We start from the raw sequence: 26429 nt of genomic DNA on the forward strand, positions 1-26429 counted from the left end.
TTGAATTAGCTTAAGATGGCGGAGTAGAAGGACATGCACTCACTCCTTCTTACAAGAACACTATAATCACAACTAACTGCTGAACAACCATTGACAAAAAACGTTGGAACCTACCAAAAAAGATATCCTACATCCAAAGACAAATGAGAAGCCAAAATGAGATGGTAGGAGGTGCGCAATCACAATAAAATCAAATCCCATATATGCCAGGTGGACGAACCACAAACTGGAAAACAATTGTAGAGTAAGTCTCCTATATATGAACGTTCAGGATGCAAACTTTCAAAGACACAAACGTGCATTAGCATGTTCAGTCACATAAGTTAGTTTATGTGTCTGGAGTACATTTTCATGTTCATGCATCCTCTACAAGTGGTTGTGTTTTTGTATACTTTGCTGCACAGTACTGCATAGAGTACAGTAGTGCAGTATCTTTATTTCAAGGCCAGGATGTCCAGAAGCAAGCGTAAAAGCAGCAGTGATGTAGCTGGTACTGATAAGAAGATCCAGGAATTGGAGGCCCAGAGAAGGAATGAAGAGAGACAGAGGAAGAAGAAGTAACTGAAGAATGGAAGAGATTCACAATACAGGAAATGGCAAGGGGATTTTCTTTATTTGAGGAGGTACTGTTAGTTTTTGAAGCACAGGACCCGAATGTAGAATGGAACACAAATGTTGCAGCAGCCGTTTAGAATGCAATCCAGTGCTCCGTGTCATCTATGACAAGAAAAGAAAAAAGAGCTACTACCCAGACATCACTGGATTGTTAGAGTGATGGTAGAGAGGGTAGATAGAGTTGAATCCAGCAAAGAACCAGAACCTGTGCCATCAGTGTCAGGCATGAGTGAAATTGCAGCTTGCTCTCCATCTCCTATTGCTGATGATTCTTCAGCTCTACCATTTCCCACCTCCTCTCCCTCCTTCAGTCAGTAAATCTTCTTGCCTGTTCACTCGATGCCAGCACCTGTATGCCAGTTGTTGTACTGTACTACTGTACTTTTCAAGGTACTGTACTGTAAGATTAAAAATGTTTTCTTTATTTTTGTGTTTGTTTTTTATGTATTATTTGTGTGAAAAGTATTATAAACTTATTACAATACAGTACTATATAGCTGATTGTTAGTTGGGTACCTAGGCTAACTTTGCTGGGTGTATTTGAACTTATGGACACAGTCTCAGAACAGAACCCATTCATATGTAAGGGACTTACTGTATGACAGAAGTTCTCCCACTGGAGTGAAAGTTCTGAGCCCCACATCAGGCTTCCCAGCCTGTGGGTCCAGCAATGGGAGGAGGCATCCTCAGAGAATCTGGTTTTGAAGGTCAGCGGATTTGATTGCAGGACCTCCACAGGACTGAGGGAAACAGAAATTCTGCTCTTGGAGGGTACACACAAGTCTTGTGCATACCAGGACCCAGGGGAAAAAGCAGTGACCCCATAAGAGACTGGGCCAGACCTACCTGCTAGTATTGGAGGGTCTCCTGCAGAGGTGGGAGGCTGCTGTGGCTCACTGCGGGTACAAAGACATTGGCAGCAGCAGTTCTGGGAAGTACTTATTGGTGTGAGCCTTCCCAGAGACTGCCATTAGCCCCACAAAACAGACTGTAGACTCCAGTGCTAGGTCCTCTCAGGCCAAACAACCAACAAGGAGAGAACATGGCACCAACCATCAGCAGACAAGTGGATAAAAGTTGTACTGAGGATTGACCTGCCCACCAGAGGGAAAAACCCAGCTCTACCCACCACCAGCCCCTCCCATCAGGAAGCATGCACAATCCTCTTAGATAGCCTCATCCACCAGAGTATAGACAGAAGAAGCATGAAGAACCACAATCCTGCAGCCTGCAGAATGAAAACCACAGTCACAGAAAGTTAGACAAAATGAAATGGCAGAGGATTATGTCCCAGGGGAAGGAACAAGATAAAACCCCAGAAAAACACCTAAGTGAAGTGGAGATAGGCAACATTCCAGAAAAAGTATTCAGAATAATGATAGTGAAGATGATCCAGGATGTCAGATAAATAATGGAGGCAAAGTTCGAGAAGATGAAAGAAATGTTTAACAAAGACCTAGAAGAACTAAAGAAAAAGGAAGCTGAAATGAACACTTGATAACTGAAATGAAAAATACACTAGAAGAAATCAATAGCAGAATAACTGAGGCAGAAGAACAGGTAAGTGATGTAGAAGAGTGAATGGTGGAAATCACTGCCATGAAACAAAATAAAGAAAAAAAGAATGAAAAGAAATGAAGACAGTATTTTTGGACAACATTAAACCCACAAACATTCACATTATAGGGGTCCGAGAAGGAGAAGAGAGAGAGAAAGCACCTGAGAAAATATTTGAAGAGATAATAGCTGAAAACTTCCCTAACATGGGAAAAGAAGCGGTCACCCTAGCCCCCCTAGTCCAGGAAGTGCAGAGAGTCCCAGGTAGGATAAACCCAAGGAGGAACATGCTGAGACACATAGTAATCAAACTGACAAAAATTAAAGACAAAGAAAAAAATTTAAAGCACCAAGGGAAAACAACAAATAACATGCAAGGGAACTCCCATAAAGTTATCAGTTGATTTCTCAGCAGAAAATCTGCAGACCAGAAGGGATTGGCATGATATATTGCAAGGGATGAAGGAGAAGAACCTACAACCAAGAATACTTTACCCAGCAAGGCACTCATTCAGGTTTGACAGAGAAATCAAAAGCTTTACAGACAAGCAAAAGCTAAGAATTCAGCACCACAAGACCAGGTTTTCAACAAATACTTAAGAAACTTGTCTAGGCAGGAAAGAGACCAGAAACTTAAAACAAACTTGTACTTATATAGATTGCTATATCAAAACCTCGCTGGACCAGCAAACCCAAAATCTACAATAGATACACACACAAAAAAGAAAAACAACCCAAACACAAACACTAAAGATGGTCATCAAACCACAAGAGAAGAGAACAAAAGAGGAAGGGAAGAAAAAAAGACCTATAAAAACAAAACCAAAACTATTAAGAAAACGTCAATAAGAATGTACATATTGATAATTACCTTAAATGTACTGATAAATAGATTAAATGTTCCAACCAAAAGACATAGACTGGCTGAATGGATACAAAAACAAGACACTATATATTCTGTCTACAGGAGACCCACTTCAGACCTAGGGACACATACAGACTGAAAATGAGGGGATCAGAAAGGATATTCCATGCAAATAGAAATCAAAAGAAAGCTGGAGTAGCAATGCTCATATCAGACAAAATAGACGTTAAAATAAAGACTCTTATAAGTGACAAAGAAGGACACTGCAAAATGATCAAGGGATCAATCCAAGAAGAAGATATAATAATTGGAAATATATATGCACCCAACATAGGGGCACCTCAGTATATAAGGCAAATACTAACAGCCATAAAGAGAGAAATCAACAATAACACAATAATAGTGGGGAACTTTAACAACCCACTTTCTTCAAAGGACAGATCATCCAGACAGAAAATCAATAAGGAGACACAGGCCTTAAATGACACATTAGTGAAGATGGACTTAATTGATATTTATAGAGCATGCCATCCAAAAGCAGCAATGTACACATTCTTCTCAAGTGCACACGGAACATTCTGCAGGATTGACCACATGCTGGGCCAAAAAGCAAGACTCCGTAAATTTATTAAATTTAATCTTTTAATTAAATTTAATCTTTTCTGTGAGATTAGAAATAAACTACAAGTAAAGAACTGTAAAAAACACAAACACGTGGAGGCTAAACAATATGCTACTAAGCAAGCAATGGATCACTGAAGAAATCAAAGAGGAAATCAAAAAATACCTAGAGACAAATGAAAATGAAAGCACAATGATCCAAAACCTATGGGATGCAGCAAAACAGTTCTAAGAGGGAAGTTTATAGCAATAAAATCTTACCTTGGGAAACAAAAAAAATCTCAAATAAACAACCTAAACTTACACCTAAAGCAACTAGAGAAAGAAGAACAAACAAAACCAAAAGTTAGTAGAAGGAAAGAAATCATAAAGATCAGTGCAGAAATATATGAAATAGAGACAAAGAAAACAATAGCAAAGACCAATGAAACTAAAACCTGATTCTTTGGAAAGATAAACAAAATTGATAAACTTTTAGCCAGACTCATCAACAAAAAAAGGGAGCGGACTTAAAGCAATAAAATTAGAAATGAAAAAGGAGAAGTTACAACTTACACCACAGAAATACAAAGGATCATAAGAGACTACAAGAAACTTTATGCCAATAAAATAGACAACCTGGAAGAAATGGACAAATTCTTAGAGAGATACAATCTCCCAAGACTTAACCAGGAAGAAACAAAAAGTATGAACAGACCAATCACAAGTAATGAAATTGAAATTGTGATTAAAAATCTTCCAAGAAACAAAAGTCCAGGACCAGATGGCTTCACAGGTGAATTTGATCAAACATTTAGAGAAAAGCTAACACCCATCATTCTGAAAGTGTTCCAAAAAATTGCAGAGGAAGGAAAATTCCCAAATTCATTTTATGAGGCCCCATTATCCTGATACCAAAACCAGACAAAGATACCACAAAAAATGAAAATTACAGGCCAATAACCACTGATGAACATAGACGCAAAAATCTTCAACAAAATACTAGCAATCTGAATTCAACAATACATCAAAAGGATCATACACCATGATCAAGTGGGATTTATCCTGGGGATGCATGGATTTTTCAATATCCACAAATCAATCAGTGTGATACACCACATCAACAAACTGAAGAATAAAAACCATATGATCATCTCAATAGATGCAGAAAAAGCTTTTGACAAAATTCAACACAGATTTATGAAAATAACTTTCCAGAAAGTGGACATAGAGGGAACCTACCTCAACATAATAAAGGCCATATATAACAAACTTATAGCTAGTATAATACTCAACAGTGAAAAGCTGAAACCATTTCCTCTAAGATTAGGAACAAGACAAAGATGTCCACTCTCTCCACTTTTATTCAACATAGTTTTGGAAGTCCTACTACAGCAATCAGAGAAGAAAAATAAATAAAAGGAATCCAAATTGGAAAAGAAGAAATTAAATTGTCACTGTTTGCAGATGACATGACACTATACATAGAAAATCCTAAGAGATGCCACCAGAAAACTACTAGAGCTAATCGATGAATTTGGTAAAGTGGCAGAAGACAAAATTAATGCACAGAAATTTTTTGCATTTCTATAAACTAACAATGAAAGATCAGAAAGAGAAATTAAGGAAACAATCCCATTTATCATTGCAACAAAAAGAATACAATACCTAGGAATAAACCTACCTAAGCAGGCAAAAGCACTGTACTCAGAAAACTATAAGGTACTAATGAAAGAAATCAAGGACTACACAAACAAATGGAGAGATATACCATGTTCTTGGATTGGAAGAATCAATATTGTCAAAATGACTATACTACCCAATGCAATCTACAGATTCAGTGTAATCCCTATGAAATTACCAATGCATTTTTCATAGAATTAGAACAAAAAATTTCACAATTTGTATGGAAACACAAGAAACAGCAAATAGCCAAAGGAACCTTAAGAAAGAAAAATGGTGCTGGAGGAATCAGGCTCCCTATCTTCAGACTACACTACAAAGCTACAGTAATTAAGAGAGTATGGTACTGGCACAAAAACAGAAATATAGATAAATGGAGCAGGATAGAAAGCCCAGAGATAAACCCATGCACTTGTGGTCAACTAATCTATGACAAAGGAGGCAAGAATATACAATGGAGAAAAGACAGTCTCTTCAGTAAGTGGTGTTGGGAAAACTCGACAGCTACATGTAAAAGAATGAAATTACAGCACTCCCTAAAACCATACACAAAAATAAACTCAAAATGGATTAAAGACCTAAATGTAAGACCAGACACTATAAAACTCTTAGAGGAAAACATAGGCAGAACACTCTTTGCCACAAAGCACAGCAAGATCCTTTTTGACCCACCTCCTAAAGTAATGAAAATATAAACAAAAATAAACAAATGGGACCTAATGAAACTCAAAAGCTTTTGCACAGCAAAGGAAACCATAAACAAAACAAAAAGACAACCCACAGATTGGGAGAAAATATTTGCAAATGATGTGACCAACAAGGGAGTAGTCTTCAAAATTTACAAGCAGCACATGCAGCTTAATATCATCAAAACAAACAACCCAATCAAAAAATGGATAGAATACTTAAATAGACATTTCTCCCAAGAAGACATACAGATTGCCAAGAGGCACAAGAAGAGTTGTTCAACCTCACTAATTATTAGAGAAATGCAAATCAAAACTACAATAAGATATAATCTCACACCAGTCAAAATGGCTATCATCAGAAAATCCACAAACAATAAATGCTGGAGAGGGTGTGGAGAGAAGGGAACCCTTCTACACTGTTGGTGGGAATGTAAACTGGTACAGCCACTCTGGAGAACAGTATGGAGGTTCCTTAAAAAACTAAAAAAGAGCTACCATATGATCCTGCAATCCCACTCCTGGGCATATATTCAGAGAAAATCATGGTCTGAAAGGATAAATGCACCCCAGTGTTCTTTGCAGCACTGGTTACAATAGCCAAGACATGGAAGCAACCTAAATGTCCATCAACAGAGGAATGGATAAAGAAGTTGTGGTACATATATACAATAGAATATTACTCAGCCATTAAAAAGAATGAAATAATGCCATTTGCAGCAACATGGATGAACTTAGAGACTGTCATACTGAGTGAAGTAAGTCAGACAGAGAAAGATAAATATCATAAGATATCACCTATATGCAGAATCTAAAAATAAATGATACAGATGAACTTATTTACAAAGCAGAAACAGACTCACAGACTTAGAGAATGAACTTATGGTAACCAGGGGGGAAAGGTGAGGGAAGGGGATAGTTAAGGAGTTTGGGGTTGACATGTACACACTACTATATTTAAAATGGATAATAAACAAGGACCTACTGTATAGCACAGGGAACTCTGCACAATATTATGTAACAACCTAAATGGAAAAAGAATTTGAAAAAGAATAGATAAATGTCTATGTATAACTGAATCACTTTGCTATACACCTGAAACTATCACAACACTGTTAATCAACTATACTCCAATATAAAATAAAAAGTTTAAAAAACAAAAAAAAGACAGTCTCTTCAATAAGTGGTGCTGTGAAAACTGGACAGCTACAGGTAAAAGAATGAAATTAGAATACTCCTTAACACCATACACAAAAATAAACTCAGAATGCGTTAAAGACCTAAATGTAAGTCTGGACACCATAAAACTCTTAGAGGAAAACATAGGCAGAACACTCTTTGACATAAATCAAAGCAAGATCTTTTATGATCTACCTCATAGAGTAATGAAAATAAAAACAAAAATAAACAAATGGGATCTAATTAAACTTAAAAGCTTTTGCACAGCAAAGGAAACCATAAACAAACAAAAAGACAACCTTCACAACAGGAGAAAATCTTTGCAAACAAAGCAACCAACAGGGGATTAATCTAAAATATACAAACAGCTCCTGCAGCTCAATATGAAAAAAACAAACAACCCAATCAGATAATGGGTGGAAGATCTAAATAGACATTTCTCCAAAGAAGACATACAGATGGCCTCACTTATGTATTTTACTTTGAAGCCATTTTGTAAAATGGCAAATTTAAATTAAACAAATATGTAGAATGAAGTTTGTACTTCAGGTCTAAATATGTTTTCTTTAACTTAATTTGATAAATAAAATAATCGGTCAAAAAATTTAAAACACATCATATTATATAAAAAATGCCCATTTATCATAAAGTAGACTACACAACCCAGGAAAACTCTTGACAATAATTAATGACATATATTTCAAAGTACTGTTACATTTTGTAGACATGAATGTATCAGGAATGAAAATGTTATGTATCAAATACATGTAAAGTGACTTTTACAATTCTTCTCACAGGAGTAAATTTCCATTACTAGTCTAGATTTTCTTTATTGATTTTTAAAATTCTGCATTATCCCCTTCTCTACCTACTTATAAACATTTCTCCAAAGAAGAAAAGATGGGGTGGGAATCATGCATCAGACATCAGACTGGCATGAATGCCATTTGAGTAGAGTGTTTTCTCTGGTTGAGGAATATGAGGGGAGTGCAGTCATAGCTACAATGTGCCTAAGAGTGTTCAAGCACACAGTCTAAAGGATCAGGGATAGGATATTCCTTTAGGATATCTTGAGCACTTCTGGCTGAAACTTGCTTTCCTTGTTGGGTAGCCCTTACCATCTTTTATCTGAGGGAGAGAAAGCATTTAACATTAAAGTGTTTGGGGTTCTCATTTTAAATTTCTTTTCTCAAAAATGAAGAGGAAGTAACTCCTCACTAAAGATGGCAAACCAGGCAAAGAGGAATTTATGGCAATCTTAAGAGGGGTGTAGTGACTGAGGTTGCTTTGTTTCCTTGTTTTTGTTTCTTTATTGTATTTAGTTGTGTTTAGTTGATTTTAGATACAATCTACAAAAAGTGTCAGCTCTATTAAATTTTAAATGAAAAGTATTGAGAAGTAGTTAAAATTCAACTAAAGGAGTATTTTAAAAGGTACATATTACTTAGAAACATATGAAGTTGGTGCTTCAGTTTTCCCAATTGCAAGATAAAGCTGAATATTGTGAGGCATAACTGAGATGTGTGTGAAACGTGCTAAAATATAAATATTAAACATGTGTAGTGTTTTCTTTTTATAATTCTTATTTAGATTAAAATAATAAAACAAAATTGCAAAATTCTGAAATTGTGAATGTCCAAGACTGAGGACGTTTTAAATAATGCTATAAACAATCACAAACAATTCTCCATTTGGGTAACATCTACATAGTTTCCTCAGGTTATTCACAATTTTATATAAAAGGAAATTAATGATAAGGAAAATTTATATTTGATGACAGTTGATACTAGGTCAATGTAAGGTCAAATTTGACACACAGTGTGGCATAGCATAAGTACATATAAGCAGTATTCCCTTTCATATTAATTGGACATAATGTCGAGTAACTTTACAACTAGTAGAAAGAACCTTGACATGTCACTGGGAAAACTAGACTGTGGTTTCACATCTATGTTACTTTGCTGACCTCTGTGTTAGGGTGTTTTCATTTCTGTATCTGACAATAAGATTTAACTATCCATCTCAGAATGTTGCTGTGTGGATCAGCTGAGATAAGATAAGATAAAATAATAAAAGTAATACATGATAAAAACACACCTCAAACATACAAGGTAGCAAAATTATAAGTCGGTGGTTTAAACAACATATGTACCACTAAAAATGTACATGAATCATACATATGAATGTGAAATCATATTGTAATACTGAAGAATATAATAAATTGGATTCAAAATTTATAAATGTTTGTTGAACAAAGTGATTATTCCCTCCCCAGTTCTCAGCCTTTATATTTATTTTTTATAACAGATTATACAAAGGACTTGAAAAAACTTATAAAAATACCTATCATGAATAATCATTATAATTGAGTGCTTACAATATGCTAAGCATTATGCTAAACCCATTTAATTTTATTAGTTCATTTACTCCTTAAAAGAGTCCTCTCAGCCATTATTATTTTCCCTTTCTTATAGTTGAGTTATTTTAAGACTTCATAAAGCTAAGTAATTTAACTAATATCCCAAACTGTAAAATGGGGGAGGCCAAAGGCTATAGTCAAAATTCTTAATGAGAAGTAACAAATAGGTAGCGCTGATTAGAATAAATGCCCAACAATCAGAATGAATATTGGGCTGCCTACATCATGATGAATTCTGGTTGAATTACTTCTGGCCAAAGAAGCTCTCAGATATTTCCAATGTTAAATTCAACACACTACACTATACAGAGGTACTCCCCTTCAAATAAAACAGAATCAAGTGTACAGATATTTTGGGATTAGAGTGAAGGTAAAATAATCCTGAGAAAATTTAATCCAATATAATGTTAACGGCACAAGAATACGTAGCATCGATCCCGCCCAGTTGGTATAGTGGCCTATCATTCAGTTCATGCCTTCCTAGTACCCAAAGCAGAGGAAAATGTAAACAATTATAAGTTTGAGAACACCAACAAAATAAAATAAAAGCAGACTTTTATTAAAGAAAAGTTGATTACAAGGCAAAACTTGAGATATATTCCTTACTTGGAGACTCAGAAAGTAAATGTGAGTTACAGTGCAGAATTGACAAAACCTTTCCTCTATAGCAATTAAATATTAAGTTTCACACAGCTATTTCATTTTCAGTCTGTCTATGGAATCCCATAGCAAAAAGCAAAAATGCAGTTCAATAATAACAACAAAAATTACACAATATTCACAAAATATACGTCATTTTAAATTATTTTACACAATAATGTTCCCTCAATTAATTTTATATTATTCAGTGTTGTGCATGCACGCAAACACACACACACACACACACACACACACACACGCACACACACAAGGTTCCCTGGTAAAATAATGGCAATATACAACTGATTTATTTTATTTTATTTTATTATTTTTACTTTTTTCTTGTTCATTAATATAGGTTATTTCAACATCCAATGAAAATTATTAAGTCAATATTTTTAATTATTTGGTAACAGTAATATGTAAAACCAATCTTTAAAGGCTCAATTTCTTAAATGGAGAACAGAATTTTCTCATGTAGTAAAAGCCCTAAGTTTAAAATTAATATTCTGCTAATGTGCTTGCATATTCATGCCACTTGAATTAAACCAGTAATAAAAATAAAACAATAATTTACTTTTAATTACAATAAAAATTCTGAGGGAGTTTAGAGTATTCAGTCCAGGCTGAACATATTGATGTATACTTTTCAATATTAAAGGAGAACATTAAATATCTCAGCTCCTATGTGTGTGTGTATTTATTTCGTTCAAATGTTTGGCAGTAAGTATTGTACCATTCCTTAGCATGTACTAAGACTTTAATTTACTTCAGTGGCACATAAACTTTTTTTTTTTTTTAAAGGATGTTAACTCTTCAGTATGATTTTTTTGCCACTTGGCAGTTTAATTTTCTACCCCTCTTTTTAATACCACTGCTAGATGGACAGCTTCCTTTATTTAAACCTTGTCCTTATCAGTTCTCCACAGGACCTGACACTTTGCTACTAACCCTGCAATCCCATCTTCCATATTTGTTCAAACTCTATTTCCTTATGCATCAATGAACACAGTGTATTTTCAAGTATGTCAGAATAATAGGGACTATGTAAGAGATAAACTGGAAGGAAATTTCTATCAGCCTGAAGCAACTTTAAAATACAGCGAATCCCAGAGCATCCTTTTCAAATATATTAAACTTCCTCTTTCATTTTCACAATGTGATCATCAATTTTTGGCTAGAATTGATATTCACACAATCAATATAGTAGCCTTCAAAATTGGCTTTACAACATTCTCTAATGAGGAAACACTAGGCTGTGTATATCTAAAAGGACGTTTATACCAAAAGAAGATAACAAAAATTAGTTATTTGAGACCCTAAATTGGAAAGTCCCTTGAAGGCAGAGAATGTGTGTAATTCAGCATATTGTCTTCCAGAGCCCATCATAGGGTCCAGCACATAGTGGGCATGCAGTAAAACTTGAGAGGCATTCAGTGTAATCACACGGCAAGAACTATCAGGCATTCATGTGCTGAGGTTGTCAGGTATCACTGGTTCCTGCAGAGAACCAGCATTAGACTGGGAGGAAGTGTGACTCAAACCTGCAGTGAGCCACTATCTAGCAATAGGGGAGTTGATTTAAGCTACCCAAAGTGTTATGAGGGCAAGATAGTCATAAGCCACTCCAAGGAACTCCACTGTAACTAATACTCTACAAAAGGACATTGATTCAGTAGAGATAATACCATTCAATTTGTGCTCTGACATTTTACTCTAGTAATAGATTCAACATCTTACTACTGATCTTTGTCAGGTTACTTTAGCTCACTGAATGGGTTGCATCAAGAACTTCAGAGTCTCTTAAGTATTGAAAAAAAAATCTGTCCCTTCATATTAATTCAAAAGAGACCAATAAAGTTCTGATTTATGTTATGATGCTTTTGTCAACGCTTATCTGAGATAGCAAATATGTAATTCTCAAGAAAAAGTAGTTTTGGTGCCTCTGCTTTGTGTCACATACTTAGCCATAGAAAAATGTTCATTTGTAAAATTTATAATGCTCAGGATAGAATTTCTAAAGTTCTATACATCTCTAACTTTTTAAGTAATTTGAAAGTTGAATGATGAGAAAATGTAAACATATTTTTTCTTTTCTTCTCTGATTCCATCCTTCTGAAGATGTTCTGTAGAATAATTCCAGAGCAACCTTGACTTCATTATCCCAATCCACAGACTTTATTGTAGATTAAACAAATAATTCCCTAGATCTTTATTCTAGATGAGTACAATTACAGAATTGAAACATCGTTGCATGTAGGAAAATGTTTAAAAAGCTGTCTTTTAAGCCCATTTGACTCTATACATCCTAGAATGCCATTAAGTGGATACTGATACATAGATCTTACCAGTTTTGAAAACAAAAGTAAAGAGCTGTTTCACTCCAATAAGTCTATTCATTACCAAATTTGTTTAAAAGTTTATGCCATTTTAATCTGTTTCAATTTATATTTTATTTTGTCATCCCTAGTGTGACCCCCAGCAAGTGCTCACATATTTTTTTAATTAAATTATGGTTTGATTTTGAAAAACTGATATACTATCTTATAATTACATATTCTCTGGATTAAAACTAAGTATTCAAACTTTAAATTTAAGACACCAATGGTAAAAGGACACTATTTTATAACATACGCAGTTGCTAAATAATCCTTTGTTCTGTATAAATGACTAAGATCTCACTCAGATTTCCTAATAAATAAACTATAAAGAAAGCCCAATGGAAAGTTTTAAAAAGAAGAAATTAAAGTTAATCAAGAATTTATAAAAGTGGTATGAACTCTCCTGTTAGATATACAATTATTTCTAACACCAGTGGAAGTGTTCATTTCCTTTTCATTCCTGAGCTATTATAGTGTGTGAAAAAAATTGACCTTATACTACCTTTTATTTTAAGTAGTTTTGATACTGTAATAATTAATCATCATTTTTATAATTGTATCTTTACCCTCCATACTTTCAAGAATGTTTTCTTTAAAGTTGTCAACACAAAGACCTTGTTGGTTTTCTTTATTCTACCTTACATGTTGCTAGTATTAACCTGTTTATTATTATATATATTTTCCTTTAGAAAAAATTCTAATTTTGTTTGAGCTATTACTCGGAAGTCACCCTTTTTTACCCAGGTCATTCTTCCCAATTACCAGAAAAAAATTCTCTAAATATTTGCTTTGGTTCTTATTGAAACTCTGCGAGGCCCCTGGTCCCATCCTTTCTCATTCTAATTTGATGGAGTAGGAAAAAAGAAAGGGAAATAGAGAGAATGTCTCCCACTTCTTACATGTACAAATTTTACCTCATGAAGTCTTTAAAGAATGCTTCCTCCTTCTTCAAATCAAAGATAATTAAACTCTGTAATAATTGAAGCTTACCTCTGTTAGCAAGTTATTCCAAGCTACTTTACCCATTCATTATTTTCTTTAATTTCTGAGATAAAAATTAGCTACATATGGTTCTTTCAAACCTAAAAGACTTTCCAGATCTCATGGAAAATTTTATCTGTTTAAATCATTTCAAAGTCTCTTACCCATCTCTACTGGGTGCAATACTTCTACAGCTAGTAGTTAACTGTCAATTCTTGACATAGTTAAGCCTCCTTAGTTTCTCCAAGGCCTCTCAAACTTCAGAATTCAAGAAAATATTCCCAATTGGATGACCCTTTAAGGAGCTCACTGTTCATTCATTCTTTCCCCTTTTCTGTGATGCATTTATTTTTAGCTTTCTACAAAGGAAAGCTTAGAGATCAGCTAGCAGGCGAGCTAAATAGACACATAGAGATACTTCCTATTCTTCCCTTGCTATACCATTGTTCACTTGATCTCTTCTATTGTTATAATTTCTTACACTGTATACAGCAAAAGACAAGGTACATACTTTATATTGTGGCTAGCCCCCCCATATTATGATGTAAATTATTTGCTCATCAAGCACATTTCTATAAACTAACAATTGGAAATTTATCAACTACCAGGGAGGAATGGTTATGGGAGCAAAGACCAGAGTGGCAGTGGTAACTTAACGGCAGCTTTGTATCTGGTCTGCCCTCTACAAAGCAGAGAAAAATCTGGGTCATTACATTCAGCAGGGAGCTTTGAAACACCTTCGAACTTTTTGCTACATGACAATAAGTGTCTTTTGACCTAGTTTTGCACTTGAGAAATGCAAGGCTGCTAGGCCATGAAGGCTGTAAGTGTTGGATCTAGGCTTTTATGTTGCTAGAAGGATTCCTAAAGTGTTAGCTTTGTGATTCTTCTCTTTCCAGGAAACAGTAATGTGGTTATGTTTTCTATCTCTTGTCTGGGAGGCCAATGATTTTTTTACACTATTATTTCAGGTTGCATGCAAATTGAAATTGAACAAGATGGTCTTAAAGTCCCCTCAGCTTTACTAAAATTTAGACAGTCTACTTCCTGACTATAGGCCTTTTATCTCCCTTTTCTTAGAGCATTTACTTTAGAAAACTTGTAATTATAAATCTTTCTCTACCTCTTTGAGATGCAAATTATTAAAAAAATATTTTTTAAATGAAAAACTGGTCTCTTGCCAGTTTTACAACCCAGGAATGTTTTCATCAAGGACCTGGAAGCCATCTCTTTGAAATGCCAGCCTCAAGGGAAATAGCACTCTTATCTCTCAGGTTTTTTTGGGGGTGGTGGGGAGCATAATTTGAGTGGGCACTTTGCTTCAATTTGTAAAACTACCTTCGGTCAAAAAGATAGGAGAAAGTTTACTTTTCCTTTAGGTAAAGCCAATCAGCAATGGCCTGTGTTCTCTCTTTTACCCCAGCACTTAAAAATCCCCTCCCACATTTGTTTCAGCAGTATTAGGTAAAGACTGAGTTCTGGTCTCTCTCCCCGATTGCAACAGATTTGAAGAAAAACTTGCTTACCTGTTTAACTTTGTCCATGCAATATTTGCTTTGACAAACTATAATTTAAAAATTACTGAGGCTGGAAAATGTCTAAGTCTTTCCATTCCATTGTTGCTTTGTGATTCAAACATCCAGAACATGTGCATTTTTCTTTCCAAAGAGGTTTCATTTACTAAGTGTAACATTAGTGTAGCAAACTCCTTTCTGTGAGAAGCTAAATCCTCCAAGAGGACAGATTCCCACTAGTTCCACAAATTTTGGTTCTAGTGGCTGATCTTCACAATGCCATCTCTCATTTCCCCATAACCAGAAATGCTGCAAAAACACAGCTCCTTAAATTAGGGTCCTGCTACTTTGGTAATCAGGCTCTAGCTTCTCTTTCTTTCCTCATTTCACACCATGATCAAGTGTTCAGGCAAAATGAACTACATGCCACTTCTAAAAAATATTACTATTTGCCTTTGCTTCTGTCACAAGATTTTAGTATAATATGTCCCCTTCTCTTACTAATCTTAAAACTTATTAAAATGTTTTAAATGAATGTGAGCCATAATAATGCTCTGAATAGCAGGTTTTATGCCCTCTAACTGCCTCTTAACATTTCGTATTCTATCACTTTTATCCCTTGTCTAACTTTTTTCTCCACTTGGACTGTGAGTTTCTGGAGGGCAGACATGGTTTATTCACTAGTTTATTCTCCAGAGATACAGCTAATACTTGCACATGGAGCAACATTCAACAAATGTTTGCTAAATTGGCAAAATTATTTGTGCTAAATATAATATGGTGCAAAGGCCAACAGAAAAAAGAACATAATATATCAGAAGAAAAAGCTTCCAAAATAGCCATTTTCACAAGTCTATCTTCATTTTCCTTTTTAACTAAGTTTGCCAAGTCCATTTTGTGAAGGATTTAATATTGAAATAAACACATTACAAGAAAAAAAAATAGTTATTTGAACCCATCATTCCCTAAAAGAAAGAAAATTAAAATTTTCTTTCTTAATGCTCTAAGTTTGACCATAAACAAATTCATAGTTAATAATTAATAACCTCTCTTCTCCTCTCCCAAGCTCATTCCATTGACTATTATTATAAACCAGTTTAAATTCTTTGTGGAAGAGTGTAGAGCATATGTATACATATGTACATTGGTGATTTCAGTGACAATTGAAAATGTAGTCTGATTTTTCTCAACTAAAATAAATGAAAGATACATGGTCAACAGTTTTTTTTTAAGCTTTAAAACCTGTGTTCAAATTCTAAAATTCACAAGACATTAACATGAAGCTATAATTCTTTTACTATACCTGTATATGCAAATTGGACAAGGTCCCAGAGAGCATTTGGGTCTATGCCTTCCATCTTGATCTCCTCTTGCTTGGCTTCGCAAACATCACTTGTAAACATGGCAGCAAAATAGTCGGAGACTGAGCTCAGAACAAGCCTGAAAGAGTCACAGGATCTAATTTAGGCCATGAATGTTAGGTGTCAACAAGAATGCAGTGCAGAAGACTCTATCTATCTATCATCTATCTATCTATCTATCTATCTATCTATCTATCTATCTATCATCTATCTATGTAACTGCCTATCTATCATCCATTCTGTGTATATGTATCCTCTATCCATCTATCTGTTCATCGCCTTATGAATTGCACTTTTAAAATCTGATTTAGGAAATTCTGCTCCAACCTTTGGTCACAGAGCATTGTCCTACATTTTCTTCTATAATTTTTAATACATTTTTTTCTTTCACATCTAGGTCTTTCATCCTTTTGGATAGGATTCCAATTTTATTTCTCTGTATATACTCATCCATATTTCATGAAACTACTAAAGAATTTGATTTGTCCCAGTGAATTAATAGTGCCAACTATATTGCAAATTTGAGTCCTGAATGTGCAATGATCTGTCGCTGACTTTTTTTTTTTTTTGCTTTTTTGCCTATTCTTGTGCCAATACAATACTTTTGTAATACTATGATTCTAAATAGTCTATAACCAATGAAATCCTCCCTTTTAATTTTTTTTTCATTTAACTATTAGTGGAGCTTTATTCTTCATATAAAATTTAAAGTAAGCTCTTCAAATAAATTAAGTGGAATTTTAATTAAAACTACACTGAATTTCTGATTTAATTGGGGATAGTTTGTATATTTATTATATAAAGTCATCCAATACAAAAGTATAAAATATCTGTCCACATATTCAGAATATCTTTTCTGTTTTTTATTCAAATTTTAACTTTTTTTTCTAAAATTGTCTTGTGTATTCTTTTTTGATTCTTATTTACTTTAGAGTTTTGTTGGTATTATGTATAGTAACTTTTTAAAAAATTCTACTTACTTGTTGATTTTTGTTGGTTTAAAATTCATTAGTTGGAACTTTCATGAATCCATCTTTTATCTGGCACAGGTACTGAATTATCTTACTAGTCCTTTTGATTCAACTGCTTTGTCCTCTAGGTAGATTATTATATCATCTGCAAACAATCTCATTTTGACCACTTCCTGTTCATTCTCTTTAACTCCTTTTCTTTTGCTTTTCTTTAAACTTCATCCAGGACCTCAGTGTTATGTTAAATGGCAGCTGTGTCAGGGGAGAAAATTTGTGTTATTCTCTACCCTAAACGAGTCACATCTAGGGTCTCCTTTCAGCAGGATGCTTGCTGAAACAATTGGTGTATAAGCTTTACCAAGTCAGGAAGACCCCTTTAATTTTTAGCTTTGCTAAACAGATTAAAACATGTAGATGCTAAAATTCATAAAATGCCTTTCTTCTGAACCAAAATTATCTTTAGGGTTTTTCTATTTAAATCATAAGAGAAATGAACCTGCTATTTTCTTTTCATGTATTTTCTTAGTTGCCTCTTTAATCAAGATTATACTAACCTCATAAAATGAGCTGGCAGCTTAAACTCTTTATAATTTTGTATAACAACTTAGAGAAGAAAGCAAATAATTTTTCCTTAAAGATGTTCTAGAGCTTACTTGAAGAAAATCTTAGGTGGGCTATTTTGGGAAAAGGTGACATATCAATCCGATTTCAATTATTGAATAAGCCACAGGCTTGTTTATATACTCCTTTTCTTCATCAATTTTTACATGTCACATTTCTCAAGAATTAGCCCATTTGATCCATGTTCTGAAATTTATTAATGTTTATTGTTAATAAAATTATGTTTAGGTTTAATTCTATCATTCTACTCATTTATATATTTTTTTATCTGCTCCATTTATTCTTTCGGTTTTATTGTCTTTTAGTTCATCTCATTCATTTATATTTTAACTACATCTTTTTCTTACATGTATGTTTACATTTTTTAAGGTGTTTTTTTCTATAAAGAGTCAGATATTAAGTATTCTATGTATTAAGAGTCATACATATCCTATCACGTTTTCCTTTTAAGAAAATTCAGTCAATGGAAAATGTGAAAAGGAATTTTAGCTCATGGTCCATACAAAACCTACCTGCATGCCAGATGTGGCCCCTGCACTGAAGCTTGCTAATTCTTTCTAGAGATTACAGCATTAATTTTTAACTAGTAACAGTCTACCATCAAGTAAAATTATCCTACTTTGTGAACACTGTAAGAACCTTACAGCAGCATAATTTCTCTTACTCCTTGCTCAGTCAAGAATCTTTTAAAAGAAGAATATACATGTGAAAGTAGAAATTTATTTTATATATACCCTTTTCTTCACCATTTATGAGGGTCTTTATTTATTTCTATAGAAGCAGGCATCAATCTAGTATCAATACCCTTCAAGAGGAAGAAACTTCTTTAGTATTTTTTGTAGTGCAGGTCTGATGGCAATAAACTCTCCCAGCTTTCATTTACCTGAAAATGTCTTTATTTAGCTACATTGATAATATAAAGTTAGTTTCATTTGATAGAGAATTCTAGATTGAGATAACTTTTTTCTTTTGGAACTAGAAAACTAATATTCTATTATGGTCAAGACTCCATTGTTTCTAATAGAAATCAGTTTTCATTCTTATAATTGTTTCCCTGATTTACTATTTATTTACTTAAGTTACATAAATGTGGTTACTTAGTATTTACTCTTCTTACCATTTTCTGAGTTTCCTGGAGAGGTGGATAGATTTTTTCATCAAATTAGAAAATTATCTGCCAATAATTCCTCATTTTTTCATCCAATTCACTCTCTAACTCTTTCTTGGACTCTAAATACATATGTGTTTCAATAATTAAGAGTGCCTTACAGGTTGTAGAGTGAGTTCACTTTACACTCAATTTTTCTTTTACTCTGTGGTTTATTGCAGATGATTTCTAGTGAGTTGAATTTTTCTAAATCTCTATTAATTTTCCCTTTATTTATTATATTCATCTTTTTCTATAGATATTTTAAATTATTTTTCATAGTTGCTTTAATGGCCTTGTTTCCAGGTTGATTTTCATTGACTGATTTTGCTCTTGACCATGGATTACACTCTCCTGCCTATCTCCCACATATTGTAAATTTCAGTTGTGAAATGGACATTGTGCCCCCCCCCCGCCAAAAAAAAAGTAGAAGCTAAGAAGGGAGCATTACTCTAGTTTTTAGTTATTTTTATTTTTTATGCCACAGCTATTTGATAGCTTTAAAAAAGTGTAAGTATTTCAATTTTCTGATGATTTATTGTTGTTTTAGTGACAGTGAAGATTTTTATATACTTTAAAATCCTAAGTGGAAATATATTCTAAAATGAATGAGTGAAATACTTTACAATATGTTCTTATTCTAAATACATAGAGAATTGTAAAAAAACAAAAACAAAACTGAACTGTAGTTAAGAGGTGTGTTTTAAACAGTGGTTTGAATTAATCCTGAAACTTCTTTCTATTTACAGTGGATTCAAATTAGAAGTATCAGTATAAGTTTATGATTCATAATATTTTTTTAAAATAGAAATACTTATGTTTTTTGTGTGTATGCACATGTATGTACATGTGTATGTACCTTAAAGGTTCCTTGGAAAAAGAACAGACCACAGATCTGGAACTGAGGAAGTATAAGATGAGCCTAGACCATCTTCTGTTCCAGAATTTAAGGAAATTCTCGAATAACAGAGACACACCAAAAGAAATAATACGATGCTTACATCTGTAAGCTAAACAACTTAATAGTAAACTTTGGATGCACTTTTCTTTCTAAGAACAATGTAAGGCAAAGAAGAGGAGGAAAGGTCAATACAAGGCACAGTTTTCATAATTTTCAAGTCAATATTTTCCCATTATTTACTTTGCAATTTTATCTGCTATATATTTTATTTCTACATAAGTAGAGGACATACTCAATGTTAACTTCAACAAAGAGAGGCAATCCTTTTTTAACTGAAAAAAACCCCTCAGTGTATACTTCATGAATTTAAGAATGGGATTCATGATTTTAACTATTAATGCCTAAGGTGGTAACATGTTAGAAATATTTAAAATTACCCGTTTGCTACACATTTAAATGGACAGTTAGTACCTAAACATGTTAACTCTTTATATTCTCAAAGTTTGACAAAATAATTGATACAGGTATCTTTAAATATTTATTACATACTGACTAGATAAATCAGTGTTAAATAATCAGTTTTATCAAAAGAACTGAATATAACAATGTACAATATGAAAGTAAACTATCATAAACCATATATATATATATATATATATATATATATATACATGTATCTTTTCTAGAGCATAAGAAATAATATATTGACATAAAGTTATCCAGTTTAATTTTAATCATATAAGGGCTTTATTTAGAACCAGGCTACATCCATGTAGAGGAAAGTGTTATGAGACCTATAGGATTCAATCTTAAATAATTACATGAAATCTTCTCCGTCGGCTATAAAATACAAAATACTGCTAACTCAATAAGAGAAGTACAGAAGAGTTTATACTGTCTTTAGATTTAGTGACACAACATTTGAATTAGATGTTAAAGGAGGGATGCAATGCATAACAGAAAGTAATATCTTTATAGGTACCTATATATAACTTCTATTAATGCAAGAGAAGCAGGATTGAAAACTGCATAAATAAGTGAATGCGTGCAACCACTCTGGAAAAATCTCCTATTAAGGTCACTACAAATTTATTTCCTTTCAAAGTTATTAAACTTTTCTAAGTCCTACTCCAGTTTATTGTGGAGTTTGACACTGTGGACTTCCCACACCTTCTTTAAATCCCGTTTTAGCTAAGGCAGTGCAGACTTTCTTATACCCAGGCTGTCCTCAGATTCTTTGACTTCTCCTAATCTTACTTATTGACCCTTTCATTGCCTCCAGGTTTTTTTCTCAGCCTCTAAATTTTTGCCTTAACACTCACTATCAGAATCATCTTTGAGCATGGTCTTTTAATTATAATTTTATGGTGGTTTTAATCTAACATCTTATCTCAAATGCTTATAGAAACTGCTGACCAGATAACCCAGGAGCATATCAGTATACCTTCAACTAAACTCAAAGTCTTGCCTGTGAGGTCTCTTTTATTTTTACTTCCCGATTCTAATTGATGCATCACTAATATATTGAATTTTCACAGGAGATATTATGAAGTCATCACTATGTCTTCTGCTTTGTTGCCTATATCAAATATGACAAAAAATCCATCTTTCCTTTTCTATTGGACTTTGTGGTTCTGGTGGCCAGACCCCTTTTATGAGGCACACCAATGGCCCCAGCACCAGTGATCTTGGCACCTAACCACTCCCTGTTGCCCCTTCTCTGTAGAATCGCACTTGCTCCAACAGGAGCTGCCTCACTTCATGTGCTTCCTGATCCTCTTATCTCATCCCCCAGCTTCCACAACCTCCCCCTACTCTCAACCTGTGGGTGGGCCCAATGACGATGACTAATAGAACCAAGGTATAAAATACTGTCCCTTTTCCTCAGGGTATGACTAACTCTGAAACAAGTCTTGTTCCAGAGCATCTCAGGAGTTCAAGATAAAACAAGGCTGCTGCTGAGACCACATCCTTGATTTGCTCCTTCCTCTGCCCTCTCCTGCTCTTCTTCTGAAAACACTCTTTAAATAAATCCTGCATACCTGAACTCTGGTCTCCAGCTCTATGTCCAGGGATCCTGACTTATGTCACTGTTCAAAATATTTCTCAGTTCATCTCTTTTCCTATGTTTATATAGTTCTCATTTCATGCCTGAGTTAACTATAACAGCTTCTTAGATCATTAGTTTTTGCTGTGCCCATCTTTTGTACATTTTAAAACTGTACCATTTTTCAGAGCTGTCTTTGTAAATTATGACAAGCAGTCTATCATAGTTGTTAATGCATTACCTCTGTAGCCAGACTGCCTGGGTTTGAATTTATTTCCACCACTTATTAAATGCATACTTTGGGTGAATGCCTTAATTTCTCCATATTGTATTGTATAAGAAAAAAATGGGGAAAACAATTTTCTTCCTTTTCAGGACAAAATGGATCAGTATACACAAAGCACTTCAAACAGGGTTTGGCACATAGTCAACACAGTGAGTGTCAACTAGTATTATTACTATTATTATTATTTTTATTATTACTATTGAATTGATTATGTTACTCCTCTCTTCAAGAACCTACATGAACTTTTAATTATACACATCATTTCAAATACAAACTTCTCTACTGGATTTCAGCCACTATCTATCAAAACCACTTTTGTCCTACTTTTATGGCTTAATTTCCTAGTATTTTCAATATAAATTGCTCCACTTTCACTAAGCTGGTACCTTATAATTTTCACAACCAAAAATTCTTTATTTCTCTCTTCCCCATACAATTCTTACTATCTAAAATAGTATACTTGTTCTTTTTCACTAGGTTGAACTCAAACACAATTTCTCTAAAAGAATGTTCATAATACTCTGCCATATGTTATTTGTTTCCTTGTTTGATTATCTCTTGCACTTAGAATCAAAACTATAAATTTCAGTTATAGCTACTTACAAGTATAATAATTTCCATAATTGTCCTATGGGTTCTTTTTTCCTCCTCAAGATAATTGGAAGCTTCATGAGGAAAACTATCACGCTTTATAATCCTCTTGCCTCACCAATAGAGCATAGACCAATGCTACAATACGTTTGATAAACATTTATTTTAATTAATGCAAGGAAAGATGCTTCATGACTGCTGAATATTCATAGTGGGTATAAAGAGGATTTTAAAATGATGTCGAATTGATGGGGAAAATAGCGAAACAAAATATTTCAGATTCTCTTTTCTCCTCCCCAACCCAGTTTTATTGAGATATTATTAACACATAACATGTGAATTTGATACATATATATAGTGAAATGATTACAGCAATATTTTTATGATTGTTATATCCTATTGATGAATTGATTGTTTTATATTATATAATGACCATGTTTGTCTCTTGTTACCATTTTTGACTTAAAGTCTACTTTTTCTGAAATAACTATAGTTACCTCTGCTCTCTTTTTGTTTCCATTTGCTTGGAATAACTTTTTCCATCCCTCCACTTTGAGACGATGTGTGTCCTTAAAGCCGAAATGAGTCTCTTGTAGGCAGAATATAGTTGGGTCTTATTTTTTAAGCTGTTCAGCCAATGCTATGTCTTTTGATTGAAAAATTTATTCCAATTATATTTAGAGTAATTATTGATAGGTAAGGACTTATAATGTCATCTTATTGTTTTCTGGCTGTTTTGCAGGTCCCTTCTTCCTTTCTTCCTGTTTTGCTATCTTTCTTTGGGAACAGATAATTTTCTATACTGTTATGCTTTGATTCCCCTCATTTTTTCTTTTGTGGTTACCATGAGACTTACATAAGACATCCTATAAAAATAAGTCTATTTTATGCTGATAACAACTTCAATTGCATACAAAAACTTTGACCTTTTACTCCCACCCCTCCCAATATTTTGTTTTGATGTCACAATTTACCCATTGCTATACTGTGTATCCATTAACAAATTACTGTAGTTATTGTTATTTTTAACACTTTTGTTCTCTAACCTCTATACTAAAGTGATTAACACACCATCATGTTACAGTATTAGATTATTCTTGTGGCTGGCTTGGCACTAGGGTAAGCCTGGAGCAGAGACCACCAGAGTCAGCTTGTAAACTGGGAACTTGGGGGCCAGTCTGAGGGTTTGTTCTGACAAGGCAAGTCTGGTGCTGAGATAGCAGAGAGTCTGGATCCATGGGAACCAACGAAGACTTTGGGTCCACAAGGGCAGGCCTGGAACTGAGGTGAACTGAGAAAGTGGGGATATGGGGCCTGGCCTGACACTAGAATGGGTCAAAGCCTGGGTCTCTAGTAGTTGGCTTGGTTGGGCCCAGCCAGAAGCCTAGGTTCAAGGAACCCCCTTGTAATCTGGGGTGAGGGACAGATTGGCATCCTGTGTCCATAGGAGCCCTTCTGGAGCCTGGTGCCATGGGTGATGCCTGGGGCTGTGGGAGTTGCCTGGAGTTACTGAAACCAACAGGCACTGGGACATTTTTTTTTTCCTGAAGTTTATACAGAACTGTTATACACTACCAAGCTGATTGAGAGATTTAGGTGGATGTTGGATTTAATATAATGGAAAAATGAATTATTCCTCTCTTATCAAAGAATATCTATAAATAAATTTTCCATCAGTAGAGAGAAACACTACTACTTGCCTAATTCTGAGTATTAACATCTAAGTTACTTCTAAAGTAATTTCTTTTTACTCTATTAAATATGTTTCTAAATACATCAATTCCCACTTTTAACCTCACCTATTTCCTTGATACTAGTGCTCAGTAAAGAACATTAAAATAATAAATGTATTCTTGAAATAATTAAATTCATTGTCAAACATGCACAAAAATGAAAACGGAATATGATGCCTCCTGAAATGCCCAGTATTTTGGTCTAAAGAGCAAATCTGTTTTGTCCCCATCACATATCATTTTAATTTTCATTAAGTATTTATTTGATCATGAAATGTTCATACTAAGAAGTTTGAAGACTTTATATGTTTATACATTAAAAATAATTCCAACACCTCTTTTATCCTGCCCAGGAACCCTGCTCCCCAGGAAAAAACTTTATTGACTGTGTGTTGTATATGCTTCCACACTGTTTCTATGCACCTAAAATTATAAGTAACATTATTTCCAACTCAGAGGATGTTAGCTATTTGAGATTTTCTCATTTATTTCTATCCACTGCACTTACTCTTAATAATGGCTAAAGGGAGAAAAAACTTTCAAAAGATTAACCATGTTTCATTATATATCTGTACATTATGAGAGAGTAAGCCGTGAAAACTCCTTAATTTTTTACTATTGAAGATTTGACTGTCCAAATTATTAATATTGATCTTGCCAGTCTAATTTTCAGCATCTGACATCCTTTATTACAGGCAGTCTACCTATCAAAATTCCTGTATTTAGTATTCACAGTTTTACATTCAAATGTTTTGGTTCACTTGTTGCTAATCAATTATTCTGGGCCATTTATGAGAAGTCTATATTTATTTTTGAATTTCTCTGAGAACCTGAAACACAGATAAAATCAAAAGTTTGATTATTTTTCATGATGAAAATGTATTAATGTGTCATCTTAAGTATTGTTAGCCTTTCAAAATTAACCTACTTAAAAATATGGCTAATAATAATGTAATGTACCTATACAGACATGGCATTTCATAAATAAATTGATAGTTGTGACCTACATCAGGTTAAAAATATATATACAATATAGCCATCACATAAACTAAAGGTCTTATGGAGAACCCTTTAATGGTCATAATCTGTTAAATTAAATAGGAATTGATTTGAGAGTTTCAAATGACAAAATAATTAATATGAAAGTAAATATACATGATCTTTATGAATGACTGTTTATGACATTAGCTTGCAATGTATTTACTGGAAAAGCAGGAGATTTTAATGCAAATTATTTCTTTTTTCATTATTTGAACTTATTTTAACAGTCTTATATTTTTCACTGCTAATGATTGCAACATCATATATATTTTGCCCGAGGACAATACTCAACTGTGTTAATCAAAATGTAACAGCATGACTTAAAAATTCATTCATATGTTACTATTACTAAGATGATTATTTGTTTAAAGCAAAGATCTAATTTTGCATTAATTACAGTTATTTCATTTTGCAAAAGTATAAATAAGGAGGTGTAACATACTTCCAATTATTGAAAACATTGCTTGCTTTTTTCAGGTGTCCCATAAATATTTTCTCACATATTTGTTAAAATATGTTTAACTTAGAAACATAAGTATGTAATTTACTTGTTAAAAAGATAGTACTTAACTTTTAAACCATGGAGTAAGAAAATATTAATCCTTATTTAA

General features: G+C 33.6%; 1 protein-coding gene across 1 annotated transcript in view; it reads right to left on the bottom strand.

Moving 5' to 3' along the window:
• Positions 1-26429, bottom strand: part of KLHL1 (kelch like family member 1) — a 432606-nt gene that overhangs the window by 245674 nt on the left and 160503 nt on the right. The window contains exon 3 of the mRNA XM_082365956.1: positions 16423-16559. Within this exon, the coding sequence (XP_082222082.1) occupies positions 16423-16559 (137 nt within the window). The remainder of the gene's footprint in view (positions 1-16422; positions 16560-26429) is intronic.

Source organism: Balaenoptera borealis (assembly GCF_965194805.1).
Source record: "Balaenoptera borealis genome assembly, chromosome: 18".
NCBI classification, from domain to species: domain Eukaryota; kingdom Metazoa; phylum Chordata; class Mammalia; order Artiodactyla; family Balaenopteridae; genus Balaenoptera; species Balaenoptera borealis.